This window comes from Mustela erminea, chromosome 18 (genome assembly GCF_009829155.1).
Source record: "Mustela erminea isolate mMusErm1 chromosome 18, mMusErm1.Pri, whole genome shotgun sequence".
NCBI lineage: Eukaryota > Metazoa > Chordata > Mammalia > Carnivora > Mustelidae > Mustela > Mustela erminea.
In genome coordinates, this window is record NC_045631.1 from 36803616 (window position 1) to 36818846 (window position 15231).

At 44.7% G+C, this 15231-nt stretch overlaps 2 protein-coding genes across 5 annotated transcripts in view; one reads left to right on the plus strand and one right to left on the minus strand.

Annotated features, from left to right (window-relative positions):
* The window catches only part of KAT7 (lysine acetyltransferase 7), a 34261-nt gene extending 26219 nt beyond the window's left edge, over positions 1-8042 (minus strand). For 2 of the 4 annotated variants that reach the window (XM_032322661.1, XM_032322659.1), the window contains exons 1-3: positions 7733-7898; positions 5136-5283; positions 2435-2611 (exon numbers count right to left, since the gene is read on the minus strand). In XM_032322661.1, coding sequence (XP_032178552.1) covers positions 2435-2611; positions 5136-5283; positions 7733-7747 — 340 coding nt within the window. In that variant the 5' untranslated portion in view covers positions 7748-7898. Of the gene's footprint in view, positions 1-2434; positions 2612-5135; positions 5284-7732 lie in introns of all 4 variants that reach the window. The other 2 variants (XM_032322658.1, XM_032322657.1) reach the window with 1 other exon arrangement.
* Positions 8043-8502: 460 nt separating this feature from the next.
* The window catches only part of FAM117A (family with sequence similarity 117 member A), a 64351-nt gene continuing 57622 nt past the window's right edge, over positions 8503-15231 (plus strand). Inside the window, exon 1 of the mRNA XM_032322666.1 lies at positions 8503-8565. The gene's annotated coding sequence lies outside the window, so the exon portion shown is untranslated. The remainder of the gene's footprint in view (positions 8566-15231) is intronic.

A 15231-nucleotide genomic window follows, 5' to 3' on the forward strand; every position in this document is an offset into this window, starting at 1 on the left:
AGTTTGGGATTTATCCTAGTACATTTCACTTATCTGTGTTTCTCATAAGCCCCCCATCATGGGTAATCAAAACTGGACAGAAGAAATCTTTCTTTAAAATGACCATCCAGGGCGCCTGGGTAGCTTTGGGTTAAAGCCTCTGCCTTCGGCTTAGGTCATGATCCCAGGGTCCTAGGATCCAGCTCTGCATTGAGCTCTCTGCTCAGTAGGGAGCCTGCTTCCTCCTCTCTGTCTGCCTGCCTCTCTGTCTACTTGTGATCTGTATCTGTCAAATAATAAATAAAACCTTAAAATATATATATATATATATAAAAATAAAATGACCATCCATGGGGCACCTGGGTGGCTCAGTGGGTTAAGTCTCTGCCTTTGGCTCAGGTCATGATCTTAGGGTCCTGGGATCGAGCCCTGAATGGGGCTCTCTGCTCAGCAGGGAGCCTGCTTCCTCCTCTCTCTCTGCCTGCCTCTCTGCCTACTTGTGATCTCTGTCAAATAAATAAATAAAATCTTTAAAAAATAATAATAATAAAATAAAATGAACATCCAGGGGTGCCTGGGTGGCTCAGTGGGTTAAATATAGCCTCTGCCTTTGGCTCAGGTCATGATCCCTCGATCCTGGGATCCTGAGCCTGCATCGGGCTCTCTGCTTGGCTGGGAGCCTGCTTCCTCTTCCTCTCTCTCTGCCTGTCTCTCGGCTAACTTGTGATCTCTGTCTGTCAAATAAATAAATAAAATCTTTTAAAAAAAAAAATAATAATAGAATAAAATAAAATAACCACCCATAGGGTGCCTGGGTGGCTCAGTTGGTTAAGTGTCTGCCTTTGGTTCAGGTCATGATCCCAGGGGTCTGGGGTTGAGTCCCACTTCGGGCTCCCTGCTCAGGGACGAGTCCGCTTCCCCCTCTCCCTCTGCCCCTCACTACCACTTGTGTGGTCTCTCCCTCCCCCTCTCAAATAAATGAATAAAATCTTTAAAATAAAATGACCATCTAACTTTCCTTCCAGGAAACACACAGGATGGAAGATTAATAAAAATGGGTGTCCTTCTGGATGATATACTTGGTGTGAGTGTGTGAATGAACTTGACTCCCAAGCTAACCTGTTAGTAATCTAACAATTCAGATTATAAATCATGGGTTGTATGCCAAATGCGTACAAGGGCTGAGCAAGGCCAAATCGAGAGCTGACTGTCCACCTCAAGACAACTACTGGGGCACCTGGGTGGCTCAGTCATTAAGCATCTGCCTTTGGCTCAGGTCATGATCCCAGGGTCCTGAGATCGAGCCCCACATCAGGCTCCCTGCTTAGTGGGAAGCCTGCTTCTCTCTCTCCCACTCCCCTCGCTTGTGTTCCCTCTCTCGTTGTGTCTCTCTCTGTCAAATAAATAAATAAAACCTTAAAAAAAAAGAAGAAGAAGAAAACAACTACTCTTCCAATTCAGTCAATACAGTGAGTGAATGACCACCTCATGTTCTCAGAGCTTTCCAGGATTTATTCGTTTTGTTTTGTTTTTTAAGATTTTATTTATTTTTTTTGACAAAGATAACAAGTAGGTATAGAGAGAGGAGGAAGCAGGCTTCCCTGCTGAGCGGAGAGCCGGATGCGGGGCTTGATCCCAGGACCCTGGGATCATGACTTGAGCTGAAGGCAGAGGGTTTAACCTACTGAGCCACCCAGGCATCCCAGAGCTTTCCAGTTTTTAAAAGAAACTAGTAACCCAGGTTTTCTTCATTTTTTATGAAATTCTGTACTTCCAAATGCTGGCAACAAACTTTTAAACATGTAAACACTGGGGCACCTGAGTGGCACAGTCGGTTAAGTGTCTCTTAGTTTCAACACAGGTTGTGACCTTGGGAATCCTGAGATCAAGCCTGGCAAGTATGCTTGTCGCTCTCCCTCCCCCTCTGCTTCTCCACTCTCTCTCTATAAAATAAATAAATGAATCTTTAAAAATAAAAATAAAAAAAGGTCAACACTATGCAAGCAAACCAACAGAGCATGTTGGCAGGCTGGGTGCCCCAGTCTATAACCCGTGCTCTAAGGCATCTGATTTGGGCTGGTGAATCACAATCTCAACAGCTCACAACCCCCATTTCGAAGGTCACTCCTCCTCAGAAATTCAGAGGTAAGTGGACTGACAAGCATGACTATAGGAAAATCTGGTGCAAGCTTTCTTCATCTATGGGTAAAAGGTCTCCAGTCCCTTTTGCCTATTATGGATTCCATCTAATTTATGTGTTACTCTAAACTTTAAGAGTACTCTAGTACAGAACTGTCCTCAGCAACACATTCAAGAAAGGAATCAGGCAAACATCATTTACCTAGCTGAATATTGTCAGTCTTGGGCATCTATCTGCAGTGGCCTCAAGCTTTCCTTAAGAGGGAATTGATGAGATCCTCTCTGTAATTGACCAAATGATCCTATATTCACTCACCTCTATCTGAAAAGTCAACCACTTGCTCAGTTTCTGAGCCAGACGAACGAGTCTGCCGAAGAGGGTATTTTTTCGGAGTCACCGGGGTAGGCTGCTGCTGACTACGGGTCACTCTTCTGGTAGAATAAGCAGGCTCCTCAGTGCCAAAAGATTGCAAATTTCGAACAGGACTGGAATCTGATCCCCAATATTAAAGATAATAATTTAAAGAGAAAAGAAGAAAATTTGTTTTATTTCTTATCCATATGATTTATTAGCATGTATGCCCTCCTCTTCATACTTCACAAAAATCTAACAAATAGTTAACATATCTATTCTATTAAATAAAGTATAAGCTAAAGAACCTAGATCAGAAGTAGAGGTGCAATACAGTATAAAATTAACAGTTTAGGTTCTGGAATCAAGACTGACTCCCATTCCATGCCACTCTACCATACCGCCTAGCTATAGCATCTTGGGCAAGTTCACCTCTTCAAGCCTTTCCCTGATCTATAAAAAAGGTAAAACACTAGCTGCACGTTCCTCATGTTTACTGTAAGAAGTGAGATACTTCATATAAATTTCACTGAATATGATCCCTGGTACCTAGTCTAGTGCTTTCTAAATGTTAGCTGCATCCTCTCTTTCTTCCCTTAGTCCAACCCACCAAAAAACACATATTTTATCTACTACTAAAGGTATAACAATATACAAAAATTTCCTTTCTTTAGGGATCTCTTGTGTTCTTCCTGATCATGCTGATACTCTGAAGCAAAGTCATAATAGGTTTACAAAAAGTGAGGCCAAGAACATGGTTTTGGAATTTTTTAAGATACCAAAACCTATTCTGAAGCACCTGGCAGCCTCGTTACATCTCTAATTTGATGATACTTTAAAAAGAACTAGAGAGGGGTGCCTGGGTGGCTCAGTTGTTAAACGTCTGCCTTCAGCTCAGGTCATGATCCCAGGGTCCTGGGATTGAGCACCGCGTCAGGCTCCCTGCTCAGTGGAGAGCCTGCTTCTCACTCTACCATTCCCACTGCTTGTGTTCTCTCTCTCGCTGTGTCTTTCTCTGTCAAGATAAATAAATAAAATCTAAAAAAAAAAAAAAAAAAAGAACTAGAGAAAGATTCAAAGCTGAAATTAAACCATATTTTAGATGACAAAAGATCTTTAAGGTGATATGTAAATCTCACAGGTTCTCCTAAGAACTAAACTAAAATTCTCAAGCTTTTCAGTAAAAGAATTCAACACAGAGCTAGGCTATCAGCTTGCATACCTCGAGAAGGCTCAATTCATAACAGAGCCTACATTTTGCTTTTGAGAAGGCCACCTTACATAGACTACATTGTGAACAATGCCCCTGGGAGTTGTGCAAGTCTCCAGTTATGATGTATAACAACTAGGAAGAGACCCAGGGCCCAGGTATTTCCTAGCTGTTTTGAATACTTACAACTTTCAGGTGTCTGGGGCAATGACCAATTACACTCTGTAAGAATATTATAACCCTTCCTTTGCATATAGTTTCCTCTGCCTAGAATAACATTTTCCCATCTTTCAACTTGTAAAGTCCTATTAGATCCTTTAGGATCCACCTTGGAGACCTGTCCCAAATTGCCGGACCCATCTCTGAGCTTCCAAAATATGCTATGCCAACCTCTCAGAGCCCTTACCACAATGCACAACCACGATCGACTGACATTTCTGTATCTTGCACTAAACTGTGAGCACCTTACGGGCAGGAACTCTGATTTTTCTATCACGGCATTCCAGTAAGCATAGTATCTGAATTACAGCAGTCATTTATCGCTATTCCCACTGTGCTCAAAAAATAAACACAAACTGAGACTCAAGAGACAACAGCGTGACTTCAACTGAAACGTTAAATTCAAAAATAAAATAAAGAACACCTGTGGAGAATGTTCCCGTTTTCTTGCTTGAAATATCGTTTTTTCTCTATTTTGCAATGTGCTCATGAAGCAGTGACCAAATGGGTACTATTTAAGTGCTTGAAGCCTATTACAGTTTCCCCCCTTCCCCTTAATCTGTTATCACCTATTGATTACCAGCTTTGTGCATTAACTGCAACCTTCTTCCCTCCCCAGAGAATCCCAGAGCAGAACCAGGAGGGATTCAGGGGTACCCTCCAAATCTAAGCCGAGACAACTCAATTGCACAAGAGAGCCTTCAAACTACCTTCCAACACAGAGATTTTCCATTCTGTACAACCAAAGCGAAATTCTAGGTATTTAACAACTGACAGTTGGGTGTAACTAATTATATCTAATAATTGTGTCTGACTACATTACAGAATTAAATGTAAGTTTTGGAAGTATGGAGAAGTACTGAACCTCCTCAAAAAACAAGTTCAAGAGACTATTCTAAGGCCCTAAGTCTAAACCATTCCAACAGGAAGTGAAGAGACGGCATTCCCATTTTACTGATGGAAAAGCTGTAGTCCAAAAAAAAGTGAAGCGACTTAAGACATCCATGTGTCACACAGCCATTACATCAGACATAGTTCCTTTGGGTCTACAGATTAGACAATACCCCCAACAGAACTATTTTTTAAAGACCTGATACTTCTGCAGTCATTCACTCTGCATTTTACCAGATTCTGTCACCTACACCACGCCAAGGGACCAGTTTCCATATTAACACAATAATATGATGACCAGTGAGCAGGCTGTGAGGTATGGTCAGGAAGAATGAATTCTTATACCTTGGGAACTCTGGCTCAGCCGGGCTGAAGAGCGAGTAACTCGGGCAGATCGCCGGGATGTGCCATCACTCTCTGAACTGTCTGTGTGCTCGAGATCTGTAGAAAAATCGGAATCTTCGGTTCCATCTGAACTACTGCCTGCATTCCTCTGTAACACCATAGATCCAGACATTAGCACAGAAGCAATTATTCTGTGGGTTTGTGTTAACACTGGAAATAAAATGAACCATGATCCCGAAAACACGAAGGAAGGATTCCATCGCCAAATTCCCTTTACTTAAGGCATTTAAACGGAACAACCTACAAATAATGCACTTTTCTTAAATGAATGAAAGAAAGCATTCTTACTTCATTAACACTAATTCTGACACAAGGCCATTTATCGGTCAGCACTACAAACTGGAAATAAAAGTACCAATTCAAAATGGTCTGGCCGACAGTACTAGGCACTTAAAGTCCATGGTGGTAGGAAAAATATCAGTGCTAGTCTCCTTTTAACTTTAGAGTAGCTTTTGTTCAAAGTCTCCACGAAAGGCCATCATGTTTTTTTAAACCATATACTATTTCTAAATATCATGATCCACAACTCTGATCCCAAGAGAACTTAAAGAAGAAGACTAAAATTCTTCTTTCTTATGTTATCTACCCATGAAGTTTCTCCACATGTACCAAATGTGCTTTAAAAAAAAAAAAAAAAAAAGTAGCTTGCACATGAAGACTTGTACATTTTTAAGAACAGAGATTTTTATCATCTCTTCAATTAATAATTATTTGTCAATTATTAGCTTCCTGAAGCATGACTAGTCATACAGACAACTTTTAACGATTGAACATTAACACTATATACCCTTCCCTAAGCCAGAAAGGGGAAGAGTATTTGCTTAGAAAACCCTACAAAACTTCAAGCTAGAAGCCCCTTGTTTTTTTTTTTAATTCAAAACCCTTAGGGCCAGTTGTGTCTGAAATTCGTAACTTTTTGGAAAGGGAACATTTTGCATATATCCCGCAAGAAACACGCATCATCAAACACATTAATATTTCTACAGCAGAATATATAAACAATCACCCAATGAGACACACAGAAACTGTAAGTAGGCTCAGGATAGTTTAAGACAGGTTTTGCCAACCAAATAAGTTACTAAAAACACTTAAATTTTCAAAAGCTCTTTGTATTTGGGAACTGCAGAAAAGGGACTATGGACCTATTCCAAGGCACCAGTACTATTCCAGCATTTGGTGAGCCTTAACATAAATACTGCCTATGAGTGTAGGCCATTTTAGGAGAAAACAAAAGGTACAAATGTTTGAAAACCTCTGTGAAAAGAAAGATTTCTGCAGAAATGAGCAAGAATACCACACAGCTTTCCAAATATTTCAAGCGTAATCTGCTCAGAAAAGAGCAGAGGCTCCAGTCACAGAAATTCCACAGGATGAAGAGGGAGTCTTAAAGGTCGTCTAGTCCATTACCCAGATACTCGAATCCCTGACCATTCCCTCCTGGTCTGACTCTGGAATTCAGCTCTCCTCTCTAGCTTTCACCATCTACTCCCCATCTTACTCCACAGCAGACTTAATTGCTCCCTGACTTCCCTCCCACAATACTTAGCATATACCCCGGAGTAGAGAATTTACTAGCTCCTTCTAGTTATTTATATGTCTGTTTTCCCCATCTGACTGTGATCTCCTTAAGCCAGGGATCGTGTCTAATTAATTTGTGAATCTCCAGCAACTAGCACAGTAGCGAGTAGTTAATAAACATGTGTTGAATTGAATTAGATTTGCTTTGCAGTCCTGGCTCCATTATTGCCTAATGGGAATGGCTTGGGGCACTCCATTACATCTCTGTTTGTTCAGCTGCAAAGAAAAGTAATGGGGGTGTCCCTAGGTGACCTTACAGAACCTATCTAACTCTGGAAAGTTTTAGCCTTTTGGAACGCATTTTCTGTCCGCTGTCCAACTGGGCAAATAAGGAAAAATTACAGCTTAGATGCAACAGGCCTGAGTGGGATCCCTAGGGAGTGGGCGCTGGTTCCCAACCACCCAGTCCTCTGCTTTGTTGTGCCCCCCGCCTGGAAAGGAAGGATGCTCCAAAACCCCGCCTATGCACCTATCAGCATCACCGGCCGGAAGGGCGGGGATTCGTGCCACCCAATGGCGCTACTGCTACACCGCGCCCCCACGGGACAGACTGCCAAGCCTAGCCAATCAAGAGAGGAGGGATCGTTCTCCACAGCCAGTCGCAGAGCCGTAGGGCCCGGCCCCGACACCGCCCCCGCACGCGGGGAGGTGACCGTTGGACCCAAATGGGCGGTGCCACCAGCCAATCAATACGCTTCTAGGCGTTCCAGCGACCAATTAACGAGAAGAACGCCTCCGAGCCAGGCAAGCAGAGGGCGGGAATAGTTGCAAGCATAGGCCGAGGCCAGGATTGGGCCCACATTTTTCTGTTGGGTATGGACAGAAGAGAAGGCTGCTGAGCTAGGTTCGGGGGAGCGGGAAGTTGGAACCCAACCACTGTGAGGCGTGGCCAACTGCGTCACGTTGCTCAATCGACTGCCCTTAGACACCCGCCATCCCTTCTGTCCCGTTCCTCTCACCTTCCTTCGCGGCATTGCCGGCGGCTGCGGCCCGACAGTTCCGACTCGGGCAGCGGCAGCAGCAGCAGTAGGAACGGTGGCTCCGGCGGGCTCCGTGGCGGCCTCTGTAGCAGTCCCAATCCTGCGGACGATCCCAAGTGCCTCCTGCTTCACAGCGTCTAGACCCTTCTGCGCAGGCGCCGCGGGCTGAGGCGCTTTTTCCTTCACTTCCGGCTGGGGCTCGCGTCACCTGACGTTGAGGGCCAGAGAGGATGCTGGGAGGTTCGCTCCTCCTGGTGAGGCTAGTGAGCGCCATTTTGGAACTGGGCAGATAGTAGCACAGTTGTGGAAATCCGGGCCAGCCATTTTTAGTTAGGGGATTGGCACCTTTTGTGGACGTGGGCAGCCATTCTTGTTTGGGGCTGAAGCCTGACAATTGAAGTTAGCCATTCTCATTTTTACCTTGGGCAAAATTTCCCTTCCCGGTCGTTTTAATTTCTGAAGTCGAGGAAGGAAACCCCCAGAATCCATCAGGTGGCTGAGGTTTAACCCCTTCGTTGCCTAATTGGCTAAAGGACATTTCTGTTTATCGTATAAATTCGAAGTTGGGAAGGGATATTTTGCACAAGAAATTGTATCTTGAAAGCCATTCTGTATCTCAAAGTGGTGGGAATGGGGCTTGTAAAAGGAACTAACGGGTAGCGTCCATCATCAGGAAGTTCGTTTGTCTGGTAGAGGAGACATTGTCCTTGCCCTTAGCGAACAGCAAGTAAGTTAGCCGTTCACGTCGCGGAAAGAGGTAAAACCATTCTCCAGAAGCTGTAGCTCCAAAGAATCCCCAGTTTCACTCAACGGTGAGCGCCCACCTCCTTCCCCTGTTCTGTCTGGGTTTGAGAGCCCTGGGTGGCCCGCGGGAGTGGGGGTGGGTGCCGGCGCAGTAGCAGAGTCGGAGAAGCAGTGAACTCCATTTAGCCCAAGTGATCTCTGGAAATCAAAATGCTTGAGCCCGGAGTTGGGGGAGGGAAGAAGAGGAAGGAATATTTTTAGTGAAGCTGGCTTTTTAAAAAGGCAATGGGTATTTAAATAATAACAACAACAATAATAATAATGGGGTCGGTTGTGAGAGGAAGGAAAAGCTGGTCAAGGATGTCAGGCTAAAAAAGCCATTTTTAAAAAGCTGGGAAGTGGAGAGCAGGCGTTGAGGATTTAACCTCGCTGGAGGAAATGCTTTCAGAGTCATTAAGTTAGAATCCTGGACCCCAGTTTCACCTGACTTTCCCCCCACCAGCCAAGCTAAAGAACAAAGCAGCAGAAAGTCAACATCTGATTGTTGAGAAAAACAGAGGACTCTGAAGAATTCAAGTTCCAGGCCCTTAGCACTGCCCTTGTCTGGGATATTCTGGGTTAGTGGTTAAGACCCGCAGCTTTCAGTATTTAGTATTTAGCTTTAAGTGTTTCATATAAATACCTCTGAATGACCTACCTAAGCTTGAACTGTACATAAGAACTTGTTGGAAAAGGGCTCACGTTTCTTCCTCTTGTATCTCTTCAGCATTTAATTTCCCACTATTACTGTTATATTGCACTACCTGGTGTGTTCCTGAGGTCAGTCGTGGATGCTCTGGCTCCCAGACTAGGGTAAGACGATCTTGTGTTAAAACCTTGTCTCAGTTTTGTGTGTCATCCTTAATAGTGTGCCCAGACCATGCTACACCCACACTAAATGCTTGCCAGTCAATCAGAACATGTTTACTGTTCCACAGTCTCTGAATGGATAGCACTCAAAGATGATGAAATATCCCTCCCTGGAAATTAGTATTTTAGAATAAGATCTTATTGGGGCACCTGGGTGGCTCAGTGGATTGAGCCTCTGCCTCCGGCTCAGGTCATGATCTCAGGGTCTGGGGATCAGGCCCCGAATAGGGCTCTCTGCTCAGCGGGGAGCCTGCTTCCCCCCACCACCTATGCCGCCCACCGCTCTGCCTGCTTGTGATCGCTCTCCCTCTCTGTCAAATAAATAAATAAATAAATATCTTTAAAAAAAAAAAAAAGATCCTATCCTAACTTAACCATTCATCATACAAATACCAGCATTACAGATGTTCAGCATTAATCGCTTACACTGAATTCCCAAACACTACAGCTGATGCTGAAGAATTTACAGTTTCATTTAGACATGGTTCTTTTCCTTGGAAAGTGTGCACTCTGGTGAAAAAACACTAACGTCAATAGGATAGAGAGATGATCAAAAGGAAAACGTGTACTTAAGAGGAAAGTAGAACAGCTAGTTATATTTAGAATGGGGAAAAGGGAACCCTAAAAGCTCTTTTTTTTTTCCTTCCTTTCTTTATTTGAATCAAATATAATCTTTACTTTAAAGAACATTTTCATCATGGCGCAATTAGCTCCTGAAGCAGGAACCGATGTTGGTTTCAAAGTTTCTTGGCTAGTTGCCCGGGCTCAGCCTCACCACCAGACTTCACAGGCTGCTCAGCTCCACTGTTTCTCCTGCCTTTACACTTTCACACAGGCTTTTTTTTTTCCTGCCTGGATACGTCTTTCTTGAACATTTACTTTCTTCAGAAAGCTTTTCCTGATTGGGGCACCTTGGCATCTTAGAAGGCTGTGTCTGACTCTTAGTTTCAGTTCAGGTCAGGATCTGGTGGATCCCAGGATAGAGCCTACCACGTCAAACTCTGAGCTCAGCAGGGAGTCTGCATGAAGATTTTCTCCTTCTGCCCCCCCTACCCGCCCCCGCCACTCTCTCTCCAGCTCTGTCTGTCTCTCTGAAATGAATAGGTAAATCTTAATTAAAAAAAAAAAAGTATTTCCTGATGTATTCATTCTAAAGTAGTAGGGCATAGTGATACATTATTTTACATTGACTGCTATATTTATACAGTTTATACAGTTTGCTTGATGTTCTGTTCCTCTTTCTCCTTTCCAAACAGATAATAGGAACTCCTATTTATTTTAGTCATAGCTCTACTAGTACCCAGTCCAGGGCTCTGATGTCAGATCAGGAACTGGCTTTCAGCTCTGCCACTTTCTGTCTGCATTGCTCTCTGACAGGTTTTTTAATTTGTGCCTCAGTTTTCCTATCCATGAAATGGAGACACTGACACAGTTCCTGCTGCAGTAAATACTTTGTAAATGGCTGTCGTTAGTGATATTTATAGTTCAGTCACCGTAGCCTTGGCTAACATCCTACTGTTAGTGAATATATCTTTACCGAGTCTAGCGATTGTTTGCCTTTGTCTGTTCAACCTCACCTCAGCTCAAGAAACATGGAGTGATAAGCCCGGGAATTCTATCTCAGGTTTTGGGCCACACCCAATAGGGGCAAAACACCATGTGTCCCCAAGCCAGTAATCTCATGGTCCCCAAATACTGTGGAAAAATAGAAGGACAAGCAAGGGTCAGACCTGGTACAGAGGAGGAAGTAGAGTGTTTTGTCTGGAGGGTAAGGGAAAGGGTTTCTAGAATAGGTGAAAGAATGGGGTTTCATGGGACAGACAACTTTGCCAGCAGGCAAGGAGAAGAGGGGCTTTCAGTGCAAAGGGAGCCAGCAGTGTGCAGGAAAGTGCAGAGGGACAGAGCAGCACAGTATGCGGTGGTGACTGACTGACTTGAGGGCAGGGTGGAGTTGGGGGGTTTGCCAGAGAAGAGGCAGGAATGGTTTTGGCAAAGCTCTGCTGAGGAGCCTGGACTGGAGGTGATGGGACATCTCTGAAGGCCTTTAAGCAGAGTAGTCCCACGATCACACTAGCACTTAACAGATCTCTTTCTACAAGCTGTGAGGGGGACTCATCAGAGGGGCAGGGAGACCAGTGAGAATCCCTCTGTAACAAAAAATAACCATATCCAGAGTTGAGGAACTGAACTGGGCAGGGGGCGTAGGGCTGATCTTTTGTGCATTCTTGCTGTCTTGTCTTTCTTGTATCTATATCTTGTCTCTTCAGTCCCATTTGTAAGCTCTCTAAACGATCCCTCAGTTTCCTTTAAAATGCTCCCCTTGGGGTGCCCGGGTGGCTCAGTCATTAAGCGTCTGCCTTGGGCTCAGGTCATGATCCCAGGGTGTTGGGATCGAGCCCGGCATCAGGCTCCTTGCTTAGGTATTTCAAATGCAAAGTGGAGTTGTTTGTTGTTTGCTTCAGAGGTCTGGGAGCTCCTGGAGGTTGGGAGCCTTGCCTGGCCGAGTTACCCCCAACCCCCCCAACCCCGTCTCCAGCTTCTCCCTGGCCGCCTGACCTCTTCAAGGGCTCAGTAAATGCAGTGGCCACTGCCAGGTGTTGGCTGGTTAGGTAAGACTTGCCCAAAACCAGCCACCCTCTCTCCTTGAAGCCTGTTTTTGACCAGGGATATGCCCAGGAGGGGTTAGAGATGGTAGTTACTTTGTGTGCAGACCACTATCCTATCTAGCCATCCACCTATAAGGTGGAGAAGACTGCCTTGCCCTTGGGAGTGGCTAGCATAGCCAGGCCAATCTCGTGACTTCTCAGTGGAAGCGTTGGCCTAGTCTCTGGCCCTTTGGGAGACCCTCAGAGGTTGCTGATGGGACGGTAATTCATATTCAAATCTTTCCATTCACAGCTGCCTTCAACATGGAGTCAGCACAGTCACTAAGGGTCACTTCTGTCTCAGTCTTCTTGGAGGTGGACTGGAACTTCTCTTACCTTCTTGGCGCCTTGTGAATTTGGTTTCTCCATCAGCCTTATCTACCACCCACCCCCAACCCCACCCCCGGGGGAAGACAGGGGACAGATCCCAGCAGGCTCAGGCACAGCTCCCCGCCTCTGCAGCTGGGGTTATAAATAACCACCAAAACTAAACAGTCAAATAACTACATTTTGAGACTTGCTTAAAAAAAAAAAAAAAAAAAACCACCCTAATCCTGATTCAATAGCAATTCTCCCTCTCCTGACCTTCACCTCCCCGCTTCCTCCACTTATCTACCTCCCTTCCCTGATCTAAGCTCCCTAGGGAAGTCAGTCTGCGCACAAAGGCTGCGTGTGATAAAGACATCCTTTTCCATATTTGACAGGGCCAAAGCCCTCCAGGGCTGTAGTTATAGTTACACAGTGTTGTTATGGCAGCAAAGGCCTCAGGGCGACATATGTTCCTGGGTGGTAATTGGGTTTGCTTTAGCAGACTGTCTCTCCCTGGGTTCTCCAAGCCCAAATTCACTTATCAAAAAGACAGGGGAATTGTTCTTATGGATGGGCCTTCATTTTTTTTAAATTTATTTTATTTTAAGTAAGCTCTAAGCCTGGTGTGGGGCTTGAACTCATGACCCCGAGATCAAGAGCTACTTGCTGTACTGACTGAGCCAGCCAGGTGCCCTGCCTTCCTTTTTTTCTTTGAGCAAAACCAAATTCTTCTTCACTCCCCAAATGGAACATGCCCAGTGATCCCGGGTTAAGACTTTCTGGACAGCAGGCACTTTCATTTATTCATTCAACAAATATTTACTGAACCTCTGATAAGTGCTAGGATTGGGCTGGGAGCTGAGTGCAACCATGGATAAGCAGATGTGGTCCTTCCCCTCCTGGAGCAGAAGATGTAGGACAAGTGTGTATAGAGGGGGCTGGGAGAGTATGACTTTCACCTGCGCTAACCCCTCCACCTTTTCAAACATTAACACAACAGAAATACAGTAAATAAGGTGCTTGGATATTTTTTTTTTTTAAGATTTTATTTATTTCTGAGGGAGTGAGAGAGAGCATGAGCAAGGGGGAGGGGCAAAAGGAGGGGGAGGGGAAGAAGCAGACTAGCTGCTGAGCTGGGAACCTGACATGGGGCTCAATCCCAGGACCCTGGGATCATGAACTAAGCTGAAGACAGAGGCCCAACGGACTGAGCCACCCAGGCACCCCAACACTAAATAAGTTGTGAGAGAATAAGACCTTAATCTCGCCGCTGTCACACAGCTAGTTTTCTTTTTCACAGATGACCTTTCCAATTTTCCACCACATGAACACATTTTATTATCGTGCATATTTTTGTATAGATGCACCCATTGTTTACATGAAATTTCATATTTACGTATTCTCCACATGCGCCATGTTTCTCTATGGTCTTCATAATTGTAATTATGATCATTGTGTGACGTCACCTTATGGTACTGTGACATATGTGCTTAGTCCCCTGTGTGGGATTACTGAGGATCTTTTACATCAGGTAACGCTGCCTGGAGTGTCTGCACGCCTCTGTAGTTCTCTTTTGTGTTTATGTCTACCCCTTATGTATGTATCACTTTTTCTCTTTCCCCAAAGACTTTCCCAAATGTGAAGTGTCACCATCATCATGTGAGGTGCCAATTTTAAGACATTATTCCCAGAAGTGAGTGTTACCACTTCATAAGATCTTGCAGTTTGGGGTGCCTGGCTGGCTCAGTCTAGAGTGTGCAACTCTTGATCTTGTGGTTGTGAGTTCGAACCCCACCTTGGGTGTAGAGATTACTTAAAAATAAAAATCCTTAAAAAAAAAAAAAAAGATCTTGGGCGCCTGGGTGGCTCAGTTGGTTAAGCCTCTGCCTTCAGCTCAGGTCATGATACAGGGTCCTAGGATGAAGCCCCGCATTGGGCTCCCTGCCTAGCAGAGAGCCTGTTTCCCCCTCTCCCTCTGCCTGCCGCTCTGCCTACTTGTGCTCTGTATCTCTGTCAAGTAAATAAATAAAATTTTAGAAAAGAAAAAGATCTTGCAATTTTAGTCAAAATGAAAACTGTGCCTCCCTCTGATGTACTTTGGATTTGATTCCTGGTAAGGATTTACTTCCGTCTCTCCCATGTGTTCCTTTACTAGTTCTGTTTCCTCTTCCATGGAATCCTACTCATTACCCATTTCTCTGCTGGGGTCTTGAGGATTTTCTTTTTGAGTCTGAACAAGGGTCAGACGGATGGATGGATGGATAAATAGATAGGCAGATGCTTTGTGTGAGCCCCGGTTGGTTACAGAGTCAGTGTTATTAAGAACGCAGAACCTTTGCTTTGTAATTCTTGCCTAGTGTTTTCTCCTGTTTCCCTCTGGCTTGCTTGTGACCTCTAGGGGTAAGTTCCTAGTCAAGTGTGCAGGCTACTGAGAGAGAAGGGCCCCTTGAATGGAGTGTGGAGGTGACAGGCATGAAATCCCTGAGGAGGCAGTCTCCATTTTTACCTCAGCAAGCGGCAAGGGGCCACTTTAAAAGAACTCTTGCCTTGGGGCACCTGGGTGGCTCAGTGGATTAAGCCTCTCTCTCTTCGGCTTGGATCATGATCTCAGGGTCCTGGGATCGAGTCCCACATCGGGCTCTCTGCTTGGCAGGGAGCCTGCTTCCTCCTCTCTCTCTGCCTGCCTCTCTGCCTACTTGTGATCCCTCTCTGTCAAATAAATAAATAAAATCTTTAAAATAAATAAATAAATAAAAGTAGTCTTGCCCATTACAGGAACATTGAAGATGGTTATGTAAACAGCATTTTCCCAGTGACCTAGGAGAAACCGAGTCCCAGGAAGGGGAAAAAAAATTCCCAAACCAATCAAGC